Source organism: Hylobates moloch, unplaced genomic scaffold, assembly GCF_009828535.3.
Source record: "Hylobates moloch isolate HMO894 unplaced genomic scaffold, HMol_V3 SCAFFOLD_14, whole genome shotgun sequence".
NCBI classification, from domain to species: domain Eukaryota; kingdom Metazoa; phylum Chordata; class Mammalia; order Primates; family Hylobatidae; genus Hylobates; species Hylobates moloch.
In genome coordinates this window covers 6,257,410-6,275,543 of record NW_026652289.1, presented here as the reverse complement: position 1 = coordinate 6,275,543, position 18,134 = coordinate 6,257,410, and the positions used below count along the sequence as shown (strand labels likewise).

Genomic DNA, 18,134 nt, shown 5'->3' with positions numbered 1-18,134 from the left:
GTTGCAGTGAGCCGGGATCATGCCACTGCACTCCAGCCTGCGTGAGAAAACTATAAAAAAAAAAAAAAAAAAAAAAAAAAAGAAAGTAAAATTCTTTGTAGAATTATGGGGCAAGGAGAATTAATTAGAAGAAACTCAGTGGGTTCAAGTGAGGTTCTTATATTAATTAGGCTAATTGATGTTCCTTTGAGACTACTTAAAAATGTCCTGTAATTATGATTGCATTCGACTTTTTTTCTATTTAAAAACTGGGGAACTGTATGAAATTCTCTATGGTGGTGAAATTTTTAGAGTTTAATGCTTTAAATCTGGTATTGGAGATTTTAGAAGCTGGGACACATGTGAGTCCTAGAAGGTGGTGAGCACCCTCGGGAGAGTCAGTTGATACCTGGTAAAACTAGGGAATATCAGAGGAAAAGGAAAACTCCAATTATTCCAAAGCTGTGAAAGGAAGAAACAAATAGACCTAGTGCAGAATGAAGGGAGTGGCCTGAAATCTGACTAGGGAGGTCACCTTCCCTGGAGCAGGACCTGCTCACATCAATTTCCTGTGTTTTCAGGCACTTGAAAAACGACATAGTTTCCACAACTGCAAAGGGAAGGGTATGGAAGGAGAAGCAAATGTCCCACAAGGAGAAAAAAAATAACATGAAGCAGGGAAGCCTCAGAGGGAATGTTGCCAAAGGTTACTGAATATAAAGGAAGTATTTCTGCAAAAAAAAAAAAAAAAAAAAAAAATCTCTGGGATTTTTAAAGCATTAAATACTATGAAGAAATGACTACCCATTTCAGAAACTGAATGGATGCACGTAAGCAAAAGATAAAATGTGCAGTTCAGGGAAGGAAATGAACCCATCCAATACACAGTAAAATACATGTGAATTTCCATTATCAACTTGAAATAAAATGTTTCCTGATGAATTATACACTGATTATCACATATGTGTAGAAGATGAGGTTCATTTAAAAGAAGCTGAAACCCCAAGATAACAACTGCTTAAACAATGGAGAAGGTTATTTCTCTCTCATATAGAAGGATTCTGGAGGTAGATGGTCAAGGGCATTCTGTGTAGTTTCAAGGAGCATCAAGCATCTGTTACTGTTTGGCAATATTTGGCATAAGACTTCCAACTTATGGTTGAATATGGCTGCATGAGCACCAGCCATTGCACCTACCTTTCAGCCAACAGAAAACAGATGTGAACAGAGGGAAAAAATGGGCAAGGGATGTCTGTTAATTTTATTGTAAGATTTCTTTTTTCCACTTACATCATATTGACCAAATCCTAGTTGCAGAGACACATCCAAGAGTAAGGAGGCTGGAAATTGTTTCCTGGATAACCATGTGCTCAGCCCCAGATCAGGGGTTTTGGAACTAAGAAAAAGCGGATAAACAAAGGCAATGAACAGACTCAGCCACAACACCTTTCTGCTCCTGGAGTTTATTGGGTACTTACAAGCTGGTTAGCTTGCACAGAGGGGTTATCTGAATTGTCGGATGACTAATTTGTCCTCTATCCCTCCAATTAGCCTGACGAGATTTTTTTTCTATGTTTCCTAGTCAGAGTGTGAAGAAGGGCAAACTGTGGCTTTTCTGTGGTTTGCTGTTAGGGCAGCTAGCTGCTGATTCCTGGGAAGGAATTTCAGTTCTTTCCATGTGCTCAGAGAGAAGAAAGCATTTGGTATGTTATTCTCACTCCCAAAAGCATTTTCATTTACCCACTTTCCTTCAAGGTATTCTCGAGTAAATATTAACATATTTTCTATGTAAATAAACTAAAATCTTGCAATCTGATCTCTAACAGCACAAGATTACCCCTTTTCTTTATATAATATTTCTCTCCTCCCCTGGCCCCAGGGTAACTGGTTATGGCTATAGGAGGTGGTGGTGCAGACAGCAGAATCTACTCTTGTTGGATTTGGAAGAAAGGGCTTTTATTACAAGTCCTTTAATAATTTCTGGCTTGGTCAATTTTCCTCCATCCCTTTGTTTTGAACCTATGTATGTCTTAGTTCAACCATTGTGCCACCACTGTGGAAGACAGTGTGGTGATTCCTCAAATATCTAGAAGCAGAAATACCATTTGACCCAGCAATCCCATTATTGGGTATATACCCAAAGGGATATAAATCATTCTACTATAAAGACAGAAGCATGCGTTTGTTCATTGCAGCACTATTCACAATAGCAGAGACATGAAATCAACCTAAATGCCCATCAATAATAGACTGGATAAAGACCATGGAATACTATGTAGCTCTAAAAAAGGAATGAGATCATGTCCTTTGCAGGGACATGGATGGAGTTAGAAGCTGTTATCCTCAGCAAACTAACACAGGAACAGAAAATGAAACACCACGTGTTCTCACTTATAAGTGGGAGCTGAATGATGAGAACACATGAATGCATGGGGGAGAACAATACACACTGGGGCTTATTGGGAGGGAGAGCATCAGGAAGAATAGCTAATGGATGCCGGGCTTAATACCTAGGTGATGGGTTGATCTGTGAAGCAGATCACCATGGCACACATTTACCTATGTAGCAAACCTACACATCCTACACATGTACCCCAGAACTTACAATAAAAGTTACAGAAAAAAAAAATTTTCTGGGAGGCAGAGAGCTCAGCCTAGATGGTGTCCAGCCAGAAACAATTCATATGGAAGATATTTAGCGACACGATAGATCTTTCTAGCAGATGCTTGACTGCTCCTAATGTTGCCTGGCATGTGCCACCAGGCAAAGGACACTGGGATGTCCCCACAGTTGCCCCAGAGAAACCCAGTACCTCCGCCTCAGGGCTTACCAGAAGGTGGGATCTTCCTGTGGTTGGCTGGCCCCTGGTGTGCACTTCTGCCTCTCATAACCTTCTAGTGCACCTGCCTGGCCAGCCCTCACCTGTGCGGCAGACTTCCACCCCTGAGACATCTGGGAATGATGTCCTCCAGCTTCTCAGCCTGGTGGTAGACGGAGAAGCTGGAAGGAGGGTGCTTTGGGCAAGCCAGGCTGCCGGCTGCCATCTTGGGCAATGCACCTCTGCATTGGGATGGCCCTCTACTCCTTACAAACTGTGTCCCTGCACATGCTCTCCAGAGAAAAACAAGCCTGGGCAAGGATTTGAACCTCAGGAAGGCAAATCTGACCACAGTCAAGAGTCATGACTTGAATTCAAGCTGTTCTTAGTCAAGCTGTTTCTCATCATACCTCTCTGATTGTCTTTATTTTTTTCTTGAAAATGTAGGCATTTGGCTAGTGGTTCTGGGTTGAATTGTGTACTCCCTCCTTATCCAGTTCAAGTGTTGAAGCCCTAATCTCCATGACCTCAGAATGTGAGCTTATTTGGAGATAGGGTCTTTATAGAGGTAATTCAATCGAAATGATGTCCTCAGGCTGGGCCCTCATCCAGTCTGGCTGCTGTCCTTAGAAGAAGAAATCAGGACACAGACATTCACAAAGGGATCCTCATGTGAGGACACAGAGGGAAGCCATCTGCAAGCCAGGAGAGAGGTCTTAGGAGGAACCTGCTCTGCCAACACCTTCATCTTGGACTCCAGCCTCCTGGATGTGAGAACATAAATTTCTGTTGCTTAAGTGACCCCGTGTGTGATACTTTGTCATGACAGCCTAAGCAATTCATACAAATAGGAATGAATTTTGCCTTTTCAACAGAAAAATTAGTGTTTCTTCAGTGATGATTATACCTTGTTTTTTTGTGCCCTTCCTCGCTTAATAAATTTGGAGGAAGATCTGATCTCATTAGTTCTCATTCTTTGTAATCGATAAGCATGGATTTGTGCTAATTTGATTATCTAGTGCCACAGTGGGCGTTTTATATAAGCCAGGGTGCCTCTGGATGGAAGCCCGAGAGACAGAAGAATGGGAAATAGATGACCGAGAGGAGCTCAGAGTAAACTCTTACTTTTGGCTACCAAATTAGGCTTTGTATTAATGAGAACTTGATTTGAACAATCGAAGACTGTGGGTTTCAGAATACTTCTATTTTAGGACAAAAGAGAATTGTTCGCTCTTGGAAAAAGCTTTAAGTACCAAAGAAGGCACTAACTTGGTAAATGGAAAGCTAGAAGAAATGCAAATTGTGTTTTTATTTGATCTGGGGAATACAATAGATGCAGAAAGTCCCCTTGCCTGGGACTGCTAATGCCTGAACTTGCTCATTAATCTCTGCCTCTTAGCACAGACCTGGAAAATTGCAATTCTCCACACCAGCAGCCCCCGTTCGATAAATACGGAGCCAGCGGGCAGGAACGAGAAGTGGCTCTGGGCTGTGGGGCTGGCTCGTTGGAATCCCACACTCCCCAAGCTGTGGAGGGACTGCAACTCAGGAAGTCAGGCAGAAGGACACAGTGCCTCTCTGCATGCTTTGTTCCCAGCTTTTTAAAGAGCTTATTGTCTTTTTTTTTAATTGGCATTTCATAAAGCGTGATGCTGTATGCCAGCATTATTAGGGACTACAGGTATAAATTTATTGTTATAGTTTTTTTCCTCTGGAGGAATTGACCTTTTCTCCAACACTAGATGCCTTATTCTTTGAGTATATCTTGATCCAATGTGAGGTGTAAAGGATAAAATTGCAATCCTTGCTTGCTTTGTTACCTGTCTCTTTGGCTTTCTCTGCCTCAAGGGCAAGGGTTTGGGTCCTTAGGAGGGAACCCCCACTCCGTCTCCTTGGCTGAGTGGCCTCGGTGTGGGGGAGGGGATCCCAGCTAAGAGGGCCCCAGCAGCACAGAACTCTGCATCAATTAGCTTAACTATATCAAGGGCAACACAGCTGACAGACGGTAATTCTTCCAAAGTTAATATCATACTTTGAAAGAAGGTAGAACGTTCTAAGAACCTTGGCATTAAAATACCCCAATTGGAAGGCATACTTAAGTTCAATGACTGTTATTTCTTTATAGCGTGCTAAAATTTAGGTGCTTTTATAGTATGCTATGTGCTGCGACTCCTAATGAAGGCAGACTCCTACTCGGGACTATTACATCCCAATTTACTGCTTGGGCACAAATTTCTGATCTACAGGATTAGGCGTTAGGAGGTCATTCGTTTCTATCAAATCAATCTTAAAATATGAAGAGTGATCAATATGTAAATTAAAGCATTTACCTGTTTGTGTGGTGTGTATGAGTGTGTATGTGGTGTGATGTGTGTGGTCTAATGTGTGTATGTGTATGGTGTGTGTGGTTTGTGTGTGTGTGGTGTGTATGTGTGTGTAGTGTGAGGTGTGTAATGTGTATTTGTGTATGTGTGGTATGTGTTTGTATGTGTAATGTGGTGTATTTGTGTGTGGTATGTGTGTTTTGTGTGTGTGGTGTGGTGTGTTTGTGTGTGGTGTGTGTGAGTGTGTGCGGTGAGGGTTGTTTGTGTAGGAGTGTGTGTGGTGAGGTGTGTTTGTATGTATGAGTGCATGTGTGTGGAGTGAGGGGTGTGTGTTGGTGTGTGTGTCGTGTTTGTGTGTGGGGTGTGTTTGATGTGTGATGTGTGTGGTGTGTGGGTGTAGGCGTGTGTGTGTGTGGTGTGTAGGGTGTGTTTGTGTGTGTGTGGTGTGTGTGATGTGTGTGTGTTTGGTCTGTGTGGGGTGTTTGTGTTTGTGTGGTGTGTGTGGTGTAGTGTGTTTGATATGTGATGTGTGATGGGTGTGGTGTGTGTGTGTGATACGATATGTGTGTTTGGTGTGGTGTGGTGTTAAAAGTAAAAGCTGCTGTGGTGACTTATTGCTGGTTCCTCCAATGACGTAACCATGATGATGTGAGCAATGACCTTTCATCGCCATCAACTGGGAAACAAACAGATTTGAGAGTTTCCTTTCCCAAGTTTAGGGGTTAATGTGTTTTTGAATAGTGCTGTGTTTCAAACTTTTTATCCTTTCTGGGACTGTTGCAGGATCCATGAATCGCTCTGTCATGCCCTAGGTGACTTTTCATGTCTGTTAATTTCCTAGGAATTTATGTTAATTATTTGAAGCCTGCCACTTAGATTGTGAGTGCACAGATGAAGACCATTTTTCTGGAAGTGCTATTTCCCACCATCCGTGAAGAGCCCTGGCTGCCGCCACCATCCTGGTTGGCCTCACTGTGGGGCTGTGCCCCTCCCAGGATGGCTCCTCGGCAGAGGCCCCACCTGACAATCTTACCTCACCCTCTCCAGCAGCCTGCTTTGCTCTTTGAATCTCTGAAATTCTATTACTTATTTGTGCATTTACCTTTCCATTTGTTTTCCTGGGGAGGGAGGGGACTAGGTTTGTTCTCTGCTCCCTCCCAGCCCCCAGGACAGGGATGGCTCTCTCAGATCACTCGCCGAATGCATGAATTTGGTATAGTTCCCCCAGACTGCCTGGTAAACCAGCAGATTTTGCAAGCTGGTTGACTGTATTATGTGTTTAGACTTGGACCATCCAAGAGATGCTGTTTCCCCAGAGCTATATTAACTGGTCCATAAAGAAGTCTGTCAACTTGGTCTACATCTAAGGAGATGAAGTAGCACAACCCCACAGCATGAAAACAAGATTTGGAACAAGACCCAGATCCCAACTCAGGCTTGGCCAGTTTTCACAAGGTGATCTTAAGCGCCCTTCCGGAATGGGGATGATGAATGTTTCCTCAGCTCTCATAAATGACTACATAAGTCCAAACTACAGATTACAGAAACCCAAATTCTCTTTGTAAAATAGGGAATCTTAAATATAGATTCTCTATGATGCAAAGCTACTTTAAAACCTATGAAGCCTCCAAATTAGGTCAGGTGCGGTTATAGGCTGAGCCATGTCATCTCCCCACCCAAATTAATATGTGGAAGCTCTAACCTCTAGTACCCCAGAGTGTAACTACTTTTGGAGATGGTTAAAGAGATGGTTAATTGATTAATGTTAAATTAATGTCCTCATGTGGTGACAACACAGCAAAAAGGTGGCCATCTGCAAGCCATGGAGAGAGGCCTCACGAGAAACCACACCTGCCAACACCTTCGTCTCCAACTTCCGGCCTCCAGAACTGTGGGAAAATAAATTCCCATTGGTGAAGCCACCTAGTCTCTGGTATTTTGTTATGGCAGCCTGAGCAAACTCATACTCTTCTTGACAAGTATCTGCTGATGGACTATGGGACTGATGTGAGAACCTCTGCTCCAGCACCAAACTCTGTTTTATCAGAATAGATAAATGCAAGTGGAATTTTAATTTATCAAAGCATATTTCTGTTCTTTGGATTTTCACGACAATACCAGAGACTTAAAAAAAGTATAGAGACAGGATCTCACTATGTTGCCCAGGCTAGTCTCAAACTCCTGGGCTCAAGTGACCCTCCTGCCTCGGCCTCCCAAAGTGCTAAGATTACAGGTGTGAGTCACCATGCCTGGCCCTGAGACTTGTAATATTCATTCGGGATTGTCTTCAACTGGTAGTATAATAGTTCCTAACCTTTATATTTCTGATTCTCTATTTTACATTTGCCCATCAAATGATCTGTAAAATAAAATCTACTTGAGTATATGAGGGAGGATCTATTTAATGCTCAATAAAGAGTGGTTTTTATTACCATTCCATCTTTAAGAAGGGCTGCCTGAGCTTTCTCTTATGACATCATAAAACATATAATTGCAGAGGCCACCTTCTATTCAGTTTCTGTGGGGGAAAGGCAGTATTTCAGGAAAGTAGCATAAGAAATGTCTATACTAGTGCAAAGTTTAAACTTGAACAGGACTGTTTTGCTCCCTAGTGGAGGTCATGGCAGAACTGAATCAGGGGACGTTCCAAGCCTCAGGGAACATCGTCATTTCTTCATTATTCAAGGGCCATTGGCAGAGCTCTGTGTCAGGTCCTGGTGGTTTAATGAGGTTTCTGCTCAGAGGGAAAAGCCTCATTGCTTGGAGCCATTTTGCAGCTACACTCTTTGTTGAGAAAGGGCAGTGTGCCAGGTAGACAGGTAATGGACAGGTAGCTAGATCATGTAGCAGTTCACATAGCTGCCCAGCCTGATAGATTTTCATTGTCACTTCCTTTGAGGTGAGATCTTACAGGTGATGGACTTGGCTGAAGTCTGAAGGCCTTACGAGGGATAACGGCCCCCCAGGGACACAGGACGTTGAATCATGGGACCGTTTTTTTTTGAGCTATAATGATCAATAAGTCGGGTTTCCCCTCGCCTTCTAGTGGAGTTGGAATTGCTGTTCTTTTACATCAAATCTGCTAATTGGCATGAATATCTCTTGACTGTTCTGTGGTCAGCTTGAGAATTTCAGAATGTCTATGCAGAGTGGGAAAAGGTAGAATTCCAGGACCTGAGGCAAATGCAAGTATGACAACTGTGAAGCCCTGGATGGCTTACAAGGTATTTTGGTGAAATACTTCTTAAAAGGAAAAGCCGAGGACAAGTCAAATGTAGTGGAGTTGAACAAAGAATGATTCCAGAATTAGGCATCTCTCTGAACCAGAACATGTTCTCAGAACTCCAGCCTGCCACGTGGTCCGGCAGTCTTGATGGGCAGAAAGCAGACGTGAGGCACCGAGGCAGCTTAACTGGTTACAGTGCAGCATTTTGCCCTGTTTGAGTAAGTTGCCCACCTGTGATAGACTGAAAATGGGCTGCTGTGATTGACGGAGACCCCACTGTTTGTGGACCAGAGCACGCCTGTACAGTACTCCTGAGTTAGGCTTCTAGTTAGTTTTTGTACTAAGTAAGATTGTAGTTTTTATTTGAGGACTGGAGTATGGAGGCATCCTCAGGCCAAATGTAATCTAGTGTAACCTGCTGCTCACTCAGACTGAAAAGCCACCGTTCCAGATATAGATTAGATTTGGAAGGAAATGAATATCCTATTCATAGTACCCCAAACTGTCATGACCATGAACGCAACCATAAAGTGCCTCCACCTATTAAACCTAAACCAGTTGTACCTAAGACAAATGTGAAAAAACTGGATCCAAACCTTTTAAAAACAATTGAAGCTGGTATTGGTAAAAATCCAAGAAAGCAGACTTCCTGGGTGCCTTTGGCACATCCTGAAGATATGGATCCTTCAGATAGCTATGCGGAACCCATTGATACAATTTTCAAACAGAAGGGCTATTCTGATGAGATTTATGTTGTCCCAGATGATAGTCAAAATCGCATTAAAATTCGAAACTCATTTGTAAATAATACCCAAGGAGATGAAGAAAATGGATTTTCTGATAGAACCTCAAAAAGTCGTGGGGAACGGAGGCCTTCAAAATACAAATATAAATCTAAAACTTTGTTTAGTAAAGCCAAGTCATACTATAGAAGAACACATTCAGATGCCAGTGATGATGAGGCTTTCACCACTTCTAAAACAAAAAGAAAAAGAAGACATCGTGGAAGTGAAGAAGATCCACTTCTTTCTCCTGTTGAAACTTGGAAAGGTGGTATTGATAATCCTGTAATCACTTCTGACCAGGAGTTAGATGATAAGAAGATGAAGAAGAAAACCCACAAAGTGAAAGAAGATAAAAAGCAGAAAAAGAAAACTAAGAACTTCAATCCACCAACACGTAGAAATTGGGAAAGTAATTACTTTGGGATGCCCCTCCAGGATCTGGTTACAGCTGAGAAGCTCGTACCACTATTTGTTGAGAAATGTGTGGAATTTATTGAAGATACAGGGTTATGTACCGAAGGACTCTACCGTGTCAGCAGGAACAAAACTGACCAAGACAATATTCAAAAGCAGTTTGATCAAGATCATAATATCAATCTAGTGTCAATGGAAGTAACAGTAAATGCTGTAGCTGGAGCCCTTAAACCTTTCTTTGCAGATCTGCCAGATCCTTTAATTCCATATTTTCTTCATCCGGAACTATTGGAAGCAGCAAAAATCTCGGATAAAACAGAACGTCTTCATGCCTTGAAAGAAATTGTTAAGAAATTTCATCCTGTAAACTATGATGTGTTCAGATACGTGATAACACATCTAAACAGGGTTAGTCAGCAAAATAAAATCAACCTAATGACAGCAGACAACTTATCCATCTGTTTTTGGCCAACCTTGATGAGACCTGATTTTGAAAATCGAGAGTTTCTGTCTACTACTAAGATTCATCAATCTGTTGTTGAAACATTCATTCAGCAGTGTCAGTTTTTCTTTTACAATGGAGAAATTGTAGAAACGACAAACATTGTGGCTCCTCCACCACCTTCAAACCCAGGGCAGTTGGTGGAACCAATGGTACCACTTCAGTTGCCGCCACCATTGCAACCTCAGCTGATACAACCACAATTACAAACGGATCCTCTTGGTATTGTATGAGTAGGAAGTGATTGCAAACAGGCTGGATTTGGACAAAAAGCAAATCTAGACATGCATGTTTCAGGGTTCAGTAGTGTACTTCATGTTTCATACAGATAATTCACATTCAAAATTACATTTTCTCTTTGAACTAGATGGTATTCCTTATTCACTTACATTACAAATTTAAGACCATGTGATAAGCATGACTGGAGAGGTTTAATTTTTATAAACAAAAATAGCTATAAAGTACAAAGCTGCTGCTGCATGCAACCTTATTGCAATCAGTATATCATTCCTGTGGCAATTTCTGTCACATTATATTGTGAATAAAATTTTTCTATAGAAATTAAATGATTTAAAAACTCACCTATATGAAACATTTAATGCTTTTCAGCCTGCTTTCTGGCTGATTTTGTTATTTGATGTGCTAATTTGGGCAACTTAATTTACATTCTGGCAGTCAGTGTAGATAACTAAAAGCCCAGTTAAGTATTTTATAATTTCAGGCTACTGAGGCCATGCTTGGGATGTTGTTTGAAAGACAGAAAAAATACACTTGACATATTTCACATTTCTGTACCTTCGTCTTTACTTCCAAGTAAACCTGTGGATGATTTGATGAGGGATAAATGAACCTATTTCTTTTACACACATACCAAGGACATGCTTGTGGCTAAAGTGAGTTGATAATGTTGTGCAAAGGATAGTTGTCACCAACTCATTTCTTTATGGTCCATAATGAAATAAAAATTTTGTATACTGTTAATTCTGTAAACAGATGCATGTTCAAAAGATCTATGATGGTCTTGTAATCTTAATCTAATATATTTTAGATATTTTAATTTTTTCCCTCTTGGGGAACACATTTAGTATAGTGTAGAAAATACTTCATGACATTTTCATATAAGGTTATATAACTTTTCATACATAAACATGAAATTTGTTGTAGAATATTCTTTAAACCAAACATTTAAATCTAGGACTTCAATTTAATTTGTTCCTTGAATCTATTTTTATGTGGCCCTTAAAAAATATCTAAAAAACCCATTGCTAATATAGCAATAAAAATACTTTGGGTACTGAAAAAAAAAACAAACAAACGAGAGTGGGTGTGGCCAAGGTGATTTTCCAATACAGGCGGCAGAATCCTACGTGCACATGTCAGGGAGAGGCCACCCAGTCCAGACCTACGCCTTCAGACATCTGTGTGAAGGAGCAAGTGGTAATATGATGGAAATGATTGTACTGCAATCTGGACATGACAATGGCATTTGTTTCGTCGGTACCACTCATTTAGATGCCCTGCTCCCTCCTGGACACAGAAGCTCTGCGAAGGCCTCTAGGCCACTAGGAGGGCATGGTGTGTGCCCTCGTAGCTAAGGAGAATGTCCTTCTGCATTGTCTAAGCTTTGCAGTGACATGACTTGTGAGTTGTGGACTGTATCGGTGGGCAGTGGGAAGTCTCTCTTTTGAACAAATTTTAAGGATATTCTTTCTTCTTTGTATTTCTGAGCTGGGGCCATCTTGCAACAAGCCCAGCAAACACAGCTGACCATGATGGCCATGCGGGCGGCCATGATGGCCATGCGGGCGGCCATGATGGCCATGCGGGTGGCCATGATGGAAAGTGCCACCTTCTTCCCTAGATGGGGGCCCGAGTGATCCATGAATCTCACCCCTGAGCAGACACAGGTGGAGAGCCACCTTACTGCCCACGTCCCCTTCACTGGCCTTTGAAGCTCTGGCCATGCCATGCCCAGTACGGTGTGGCCTGTGCTTTAAGGTACAACCGAGTGTTGATCTGAACATAAACCTAACACTGGGAGCCAGGTAGCACAGGCTTTTGTTTTCTAGATGAGAAAACTGAGCACCAGAGAAGCTAAGAACTTTTTTCAGAGTCACAGAGCAGTCAGAGGCAATCCCCAAATTCAGATTTTACCTGAACTCCATTGCCCCACTTCTGCAGGGTGCCTGGCTCAGTGCGGGGAGTATCTAGGTGTGAGGAGAGAGGCAGCCTCTCATCCCCAAGGAGACTGAGGGCTTTGGCTGCTGGGACACGAGGCCTGTGTTTTTTGTTTTTGTTTTTGTTTGAGACAGGTCTCACTCTGTTGCCCAGGCTGGAGTGCAGTGGTGCAATCATAGCTCACAGCAGCCTCCACCTCCCGGGCTCCAGTGATCCTCCCAACTTAGTCTCCTGAGTAGCTGGGACTATGCTCAGCTCTGTGTAAAAATTAGCTGCCACTACTCCTGGTTAATTTTTAACTTTTTGTAGAAACGTTGTCTCCATATGCTGCCCAGGCTGGTCTCAAACTCTCACCTCAGTCTCCGAATGTGCTGAGATTACCGGCATGAGCCACCACACCTGGCCCCAGGTTTTGTTTATTCCCTGGCCAGCTATTGGTGGCAGGCTCTGTTCTAGGCAAGAAGAGGCTTAAAAACCCACCTGGAGCTTCTCTGGCTTTGCTGGGTCCCCACAGCCTCCTCTGGGGCCACAGGCCCTGGCCCAGGGGCATGAGGGTGCACCCGTGCCTTCCTCTTTCCCTGTGTGTCTGTTGAGGTCTGGACGTCTGCCCCTTGACACCTGTGCCCCTCTTCTCTGCATCCGGCCTTGAGCATTTCCCGAGGCTTTCCCCCACGATACAGCAGTGCTTCCTGACGTCATTCTCAGGCGCCAGGTTTTCCATCTTCCTTACAGTGCCACCTGTGGGCTGTGTCCCTCTGGCTGCCCAGACAGTGGCTTTCTCAGGACAGCTCCCAGCTACATGCCCCCCTTAGAGGCCCGTTGAGACCCTCCTCCATGACAATGCTGCAGGGAGTGAGGACAAGGACTCGCCTCACAAACTGAAGTTCAATGGTTACCAAGGAGGGTACCATGCTTGTTTAGTCCTCCAGATAAACGTATGCATTGGACAGCTGCCTAGCATATTAAGTAATGGACTCACTTGCAATCAATAGTTTTTAATTGAACACCTACTGTGTGCTGGGTCCTATGTAAGCTGTTGGAACAAGGCAGACAAAGTCCCTGGCCTCACAGAGCTCACACTCTAGCATAGAAGACAGAGGACAAACCAGAGAAGGAAAGAAAGACGTAAAGTAATGGGTAGCAATTGCACCGTGAAGAACTGCAATGCAGGCTTGGGGATGTGGCGTGCCCCTAGGGGACATATTCGGGGAATGTCCTCGCCTAGGGCTCTTCACTCTCCCCAGCAGGCATGGCCGAGGGCTTCCCTGCTGGTGTCAGCAGTAGAAAGGGCCGCCTGTACTGCCCGTGGGTCCGCGCATCTGCCCGGGAGTGATGGGGCTGGGGAGGCTCTTCACAGGGCCACCCTGCTCCTGTGGCCTTGTCACTATCACTAGGGTCATCCTTGGGGAACCTTGGCAGGCTCCAAGGCCCTAAGAGTGGTTCTGGGAGTGGATGCCTGGCTGTGGTCCCTTCCCTTACTCTCCTCCCCCACCTTTGTGCCTGCCGAATCCGGGGTATTTAGAACTGTACTTTCCTGACTTCCAGGGCCACAGACCATTTGTATTGAACCCTGTGCCACCGAGTCTAATTGGTTGTCCCTTCTCCACTGCAGTCGGGTGCCCCGTTCTCTTCCTTACACACTCCCGGCTGGCTCAGCGGAAAGAGCTCCTGTCACTCCTCTGACAGCATCTGACCTTCCCCCCGGGAACTGGACTATCTGAAGTGTTCAGAAAGTGGCGATTCCTTAAATGTTAGTGGTTTCTTTTTTAAACAATGTAGTATTTTTCAAATGAGGAATCAATCAATCACTTTTGGCTGAGATATCAGTTTAAGATATAAGTGCAAAATTGATTTTTGTGACCTGTCCTCACTGTTTCATTATATATTTCCTTAATATACATAATTTTCTGCATCTTTGTCATTTGTCAAAAAATAATATTGCCGCTTTCTTCCATTATTATAAAAGGGAAAAGATGAATCAGGCCTTTTAAATACTTCAGATTGCAGCAACATTTTACATTTAAAAGGGAAACTTCCCCTCCTACTTGGAATCCGAGTGAATTTTTCCCCTTTGCACTCACTGTACAGTCGATGCAAGGATTCCTCTGGGAGTAGAAGGATTTGGGACTATAAACCATCTTATGAAGAATGACAACTCCTAGTACTGTAGATGCTACCTAACCAAGGATGTTATTGGTACTAAAGGGTTTATTGCCATCAGCACAAACACTGGAGCCATTTGCATTCTGGGTTTGCTAGACACTTGCCCTCCACTCCCAGGCTCATGTGATAACATTAATTAACCACTTTTAAAGCATCTACTTGAGCCACAGGAAACTTTTACTTCTCCCAGTGATCCTACCCCTTATTGTTCTGCAAAGAAAGGGCCTTGGCAATGTAGAAGACAATGTGAATAGCTACCTGGAGTGTGAGAAACAGTTCCACTTGTCTCTCTATCATTTGGGCTGTCGTGGGTTAAAAAGGAAGCACCCCCCTCCCCTGCCTCTGAAATATTCCTGAACATTGGTGCACTCAACATCTCTGCTTTTATGAGCATTGGCGGCAAGTTTGAAATAGAAGACAACAGTTCTCTGATTTGGGTCTTGGCTCCATCAGTCCTACAAGGCTTCCAAAGCCAGAGCTGACATTCCCTCCTCCTAGGTGAGAGTATGATTGAAGGGTTCCTGGTGGAAGCTGCTTAGGATCTAGGAAAATTGAGAGGAGGCTGCTTACAGCTCTGCAGATGCATCTGAAATAAGTGCTAATTCTCATCTATCTATTACCTGTCTATCTGTATCTATCTATCATCTACTTATGTTTGTATGTCTGTCTGTCTGTCTGTCTATCTATCTATCATCTATCTATCTATCTATCTATCATCTATCATCTATCTATCTATCATCTATCTATCTATCTAGAGCAAGCAGGATAGAACAGGCAGGCCTTACCTCAAGTCCTCAAGGGAGCCCAGCTTCCTCCACCCTCTCTGATAGAGGGGTGCCTGAGCATTGTTATGCAAAGTCCCTAAACAAGGTAGCAGATGATGAACTCAGGCTGCCTGGTGACACTGAGGAATAGAGCCCACGCCCTGCCCACTGGCTGGGGCTTTTCCTCTGCCTCAGAATGCCTCCAGTTCTCCCATCTCCAAGCCGGCTGTGCTCCTCACAGGGCTGGCCTCCTCTGCGCTAGGTGCAAGCCCAGGGTGGCAGTGAGGCTCTTGGCCCAGGTCCCAGGAGAGGTGAGTTCTGTCGCCAGTTCTGGCTTGAGCTAACTCCAAGGCCTTCTTTGTCCTTGGATCTCAATTCCGGCCACACCTGAGAGTCTTTTTAAAAGTGTAGCTGTCTGGCCTCCCCCCAGGGACACGGATTTCTCAACATCCATCTTACCCTTAGAAGCACCCTTCCCGCTGCGGCTGTGCAAGGAGGAAGCCCTGAGTCTGGGGTGAGACCGTCATGCCTGTATTTAAAAAAAGAAAGAAAAAGGAAAAGGATGCCTTTGATGAATCTGATGTTTAGCCTTCATCAGACTAGAGGCATTTATTATTTTATTTTTGTTTTTTATTTCCGTAGGTTTTTGGGGAACAGGTGGTGTTTGGTTACGTGAGTGAGTTCTTCAGTGGTGATTTGTAAGATTTTGATGCACCCATCACCTGAGCAGCATACACTATACACTCTACGGCCATACCACCCTGAACACACCGGGTCTCATCAGACTAGAGGCTTTTGAAAGACATTTACCTTCCACGACTGAAGAATTTTATTGATTTATTTGTTTTTCCATCTTGGCTGCACTGGCCCTGTGCTGTAGTAAGGTACACAGCACAGAGGCCCAAGCCTTTGCTCCCCGCCGCCCCCCACTTTGTATCCTGTCACCGTGTGAATTGGTGAAATCCCTCCACTTTAGCAAGCCATTTGCCAAGTCTACCGCATAGGAACAAGAATGTAAGCATTGTGAAAGTTCAGTCGAACTGTGAAGGTCAAATGGTGTCATCCCATCTTGACGATGATAAAAATGGAAGCCCTGATTGCAATAAGCAAATCTTTCCTGAGAATGACACACAGAATTACACACGGAAACTCAGTGTACAACTTTGCTAACTCAGTAATTGTGAATATCAGCTATCATTGGACCAATATCTTAGCAATATTTAAGTGGCACCTATGTGAGATAGCTGGAGAAAGTAACAGCACAGCCAATATTAAAACCATATATCAAGATGGTCATTGAGAACAGCAAATCATGTGCAGAAAATACATGAAGTGTTGAGACTGTGTCCTTGAGTTTCATCGTCCTGCTCAGGTGGTAGATTCTAAGCTCTGTCAAAACACTCCACTGGATTTTACTTTGCAAATGAGCTTTTGTCCTGGGGTATAAATCAAGCCCCCGTGTGTGCCCCAAGGTGGACTCCCTGGCTTCACTTATCTAGTGGGGCTGTCTGCGCTCCTATTTTCAGCTCAGTGATTGCCTTCTGTTTGTGTTTGTCTTGCTACAGATGGACAGAAGAAAGTTCAAGAAGAATTTGACATTGACATGGACGCACCAGAGACAGAACGTGCAGCGGTGGCCATTCAGTCTCAGTTCAGAAAATTCCAGAAGAAGAAGGCTGGGTCTCAGTCCTAGCGGGAAAGCCCGCTCCTAGTCCACCTGAAAACACCAAATTCAACCATCACCTGTCAAGAAATTAAAAGAACAACACCCTAGAGAGAAGTCATACACACATAATCCACACACACACAGCAAACCTCCAATGCATGTACAGAAACCCGTGATATTTATACCCTTGTAGGAAGGTATAGACAATGGAATTGTGAGTAGCTTAATCTCTATGTTTCTCTCCATTTTCATTCCTCCTGCAACTATTTTCCTTGATGTTGTAATAAAATGAAGTTAAGAAGAGTGAATTCAAGTGACTGCCTTTCTCTCTCTCTTTATTTTACCCGATGTTAGAGGTGACTGTGAGCCAGGTGTCTTATTTCTTTTTCTTAGGAGTCAGAGATGTAACACGTCCTCTTCTGTTAGGAGCTTTTTTGCTGAGAGTGAGAGATCCATTTTCAGCCATGCTTGCCTCATTTGGAGAGTCCTAAGTGCTGGCTGGCGATGGCAACATATTTTCTTCTTATCATGGGAATAGAGCCCTGTATCCTCGGATGCCAAAGACAGAAGTTTCCCTGGGGAATTATGACTGATTCAGGAGGACAAAATGGGAGAAGGTGATGCATCTGTGTTTGGAGCATCCCCAGATTTACTCAGCAGACCCATTTCAAATCTCCAAAGGGGACACCCTAGCCTGTTACAGGCCATTCTGCAGCTTACCTGCAGTGCTCTGCACCTGTGTGGCTCCAGGGTACCAGCACCTTCTCCAGATCCCCCAACTCCCTCTATGCTGTGATTTGCCACCTGGTAGGGTTACTTCTTACCACCTATAGCAATTTAGAGAAGCTATCAGGCTTCTCTTCCACTCCATCTTCTCCCATGCAAACCTTGCAGGTAAACTGTTCTGTAAATCCCAAAGTAGTTTTGTAGGCAGTGAGGAGAGGTCCGTCACATGGAGAGGACCTCACCGCCACTGATTTGGGGGCCAGTTGGTTGGGTGGGTGCCCGCCTTGGGAGGTACTTGTGGCTTTTGTTTGAAGTTTTCCACATGATAACGTGATGTGTAAGTCACATCTCATCTTCAACCTCCTGAGATGCTTGAGATGCTCCACGACTGCTCTTGTACACCGTGGGACATTGCATGTCTTTCCTTTGCCAGCTCCTTAACAAAAGGTCAAGGCGGAGCATGAAGAATAATGGGAAAAGGGGCGAGGGATGATGCCGTGTGTGTGCACATGCATGTGCATGGGTGTGTGGATGTAAGGGATGGTGGGAGTGAGGCGTGGGCAGGGCAATGACTGCAGGTGGATGTGC

At 43.9% G+C, this 18,134-nt stretch overlaps 1 protein-coding gene across 1 annotated transcript in view; it reads left to right on the top strand.

Annotated features, from left to right (window-relative positions):
• Positions 1-17,128, top strand: part of PCP4 (Purkinje cell protein 4) — a 63,945-nt gene extending 46,817 nt beyond the window's left edge. The window contains exon 3 of the mRNA XM_032175231.2: positions 16,720-17,128. Coding sequence (XP_032031122.1) covers positions 16,720-16,847 — 128 coding nt within the window. The 3' untranslated portion in view covers positions 16,848-17,128. The remainder of the gene's footprint in view (positions 1-16,719) is intronic.
• The last annotated feature ends 1,006 nt before the right edge of the window (positions 17,129-18,134 follow it).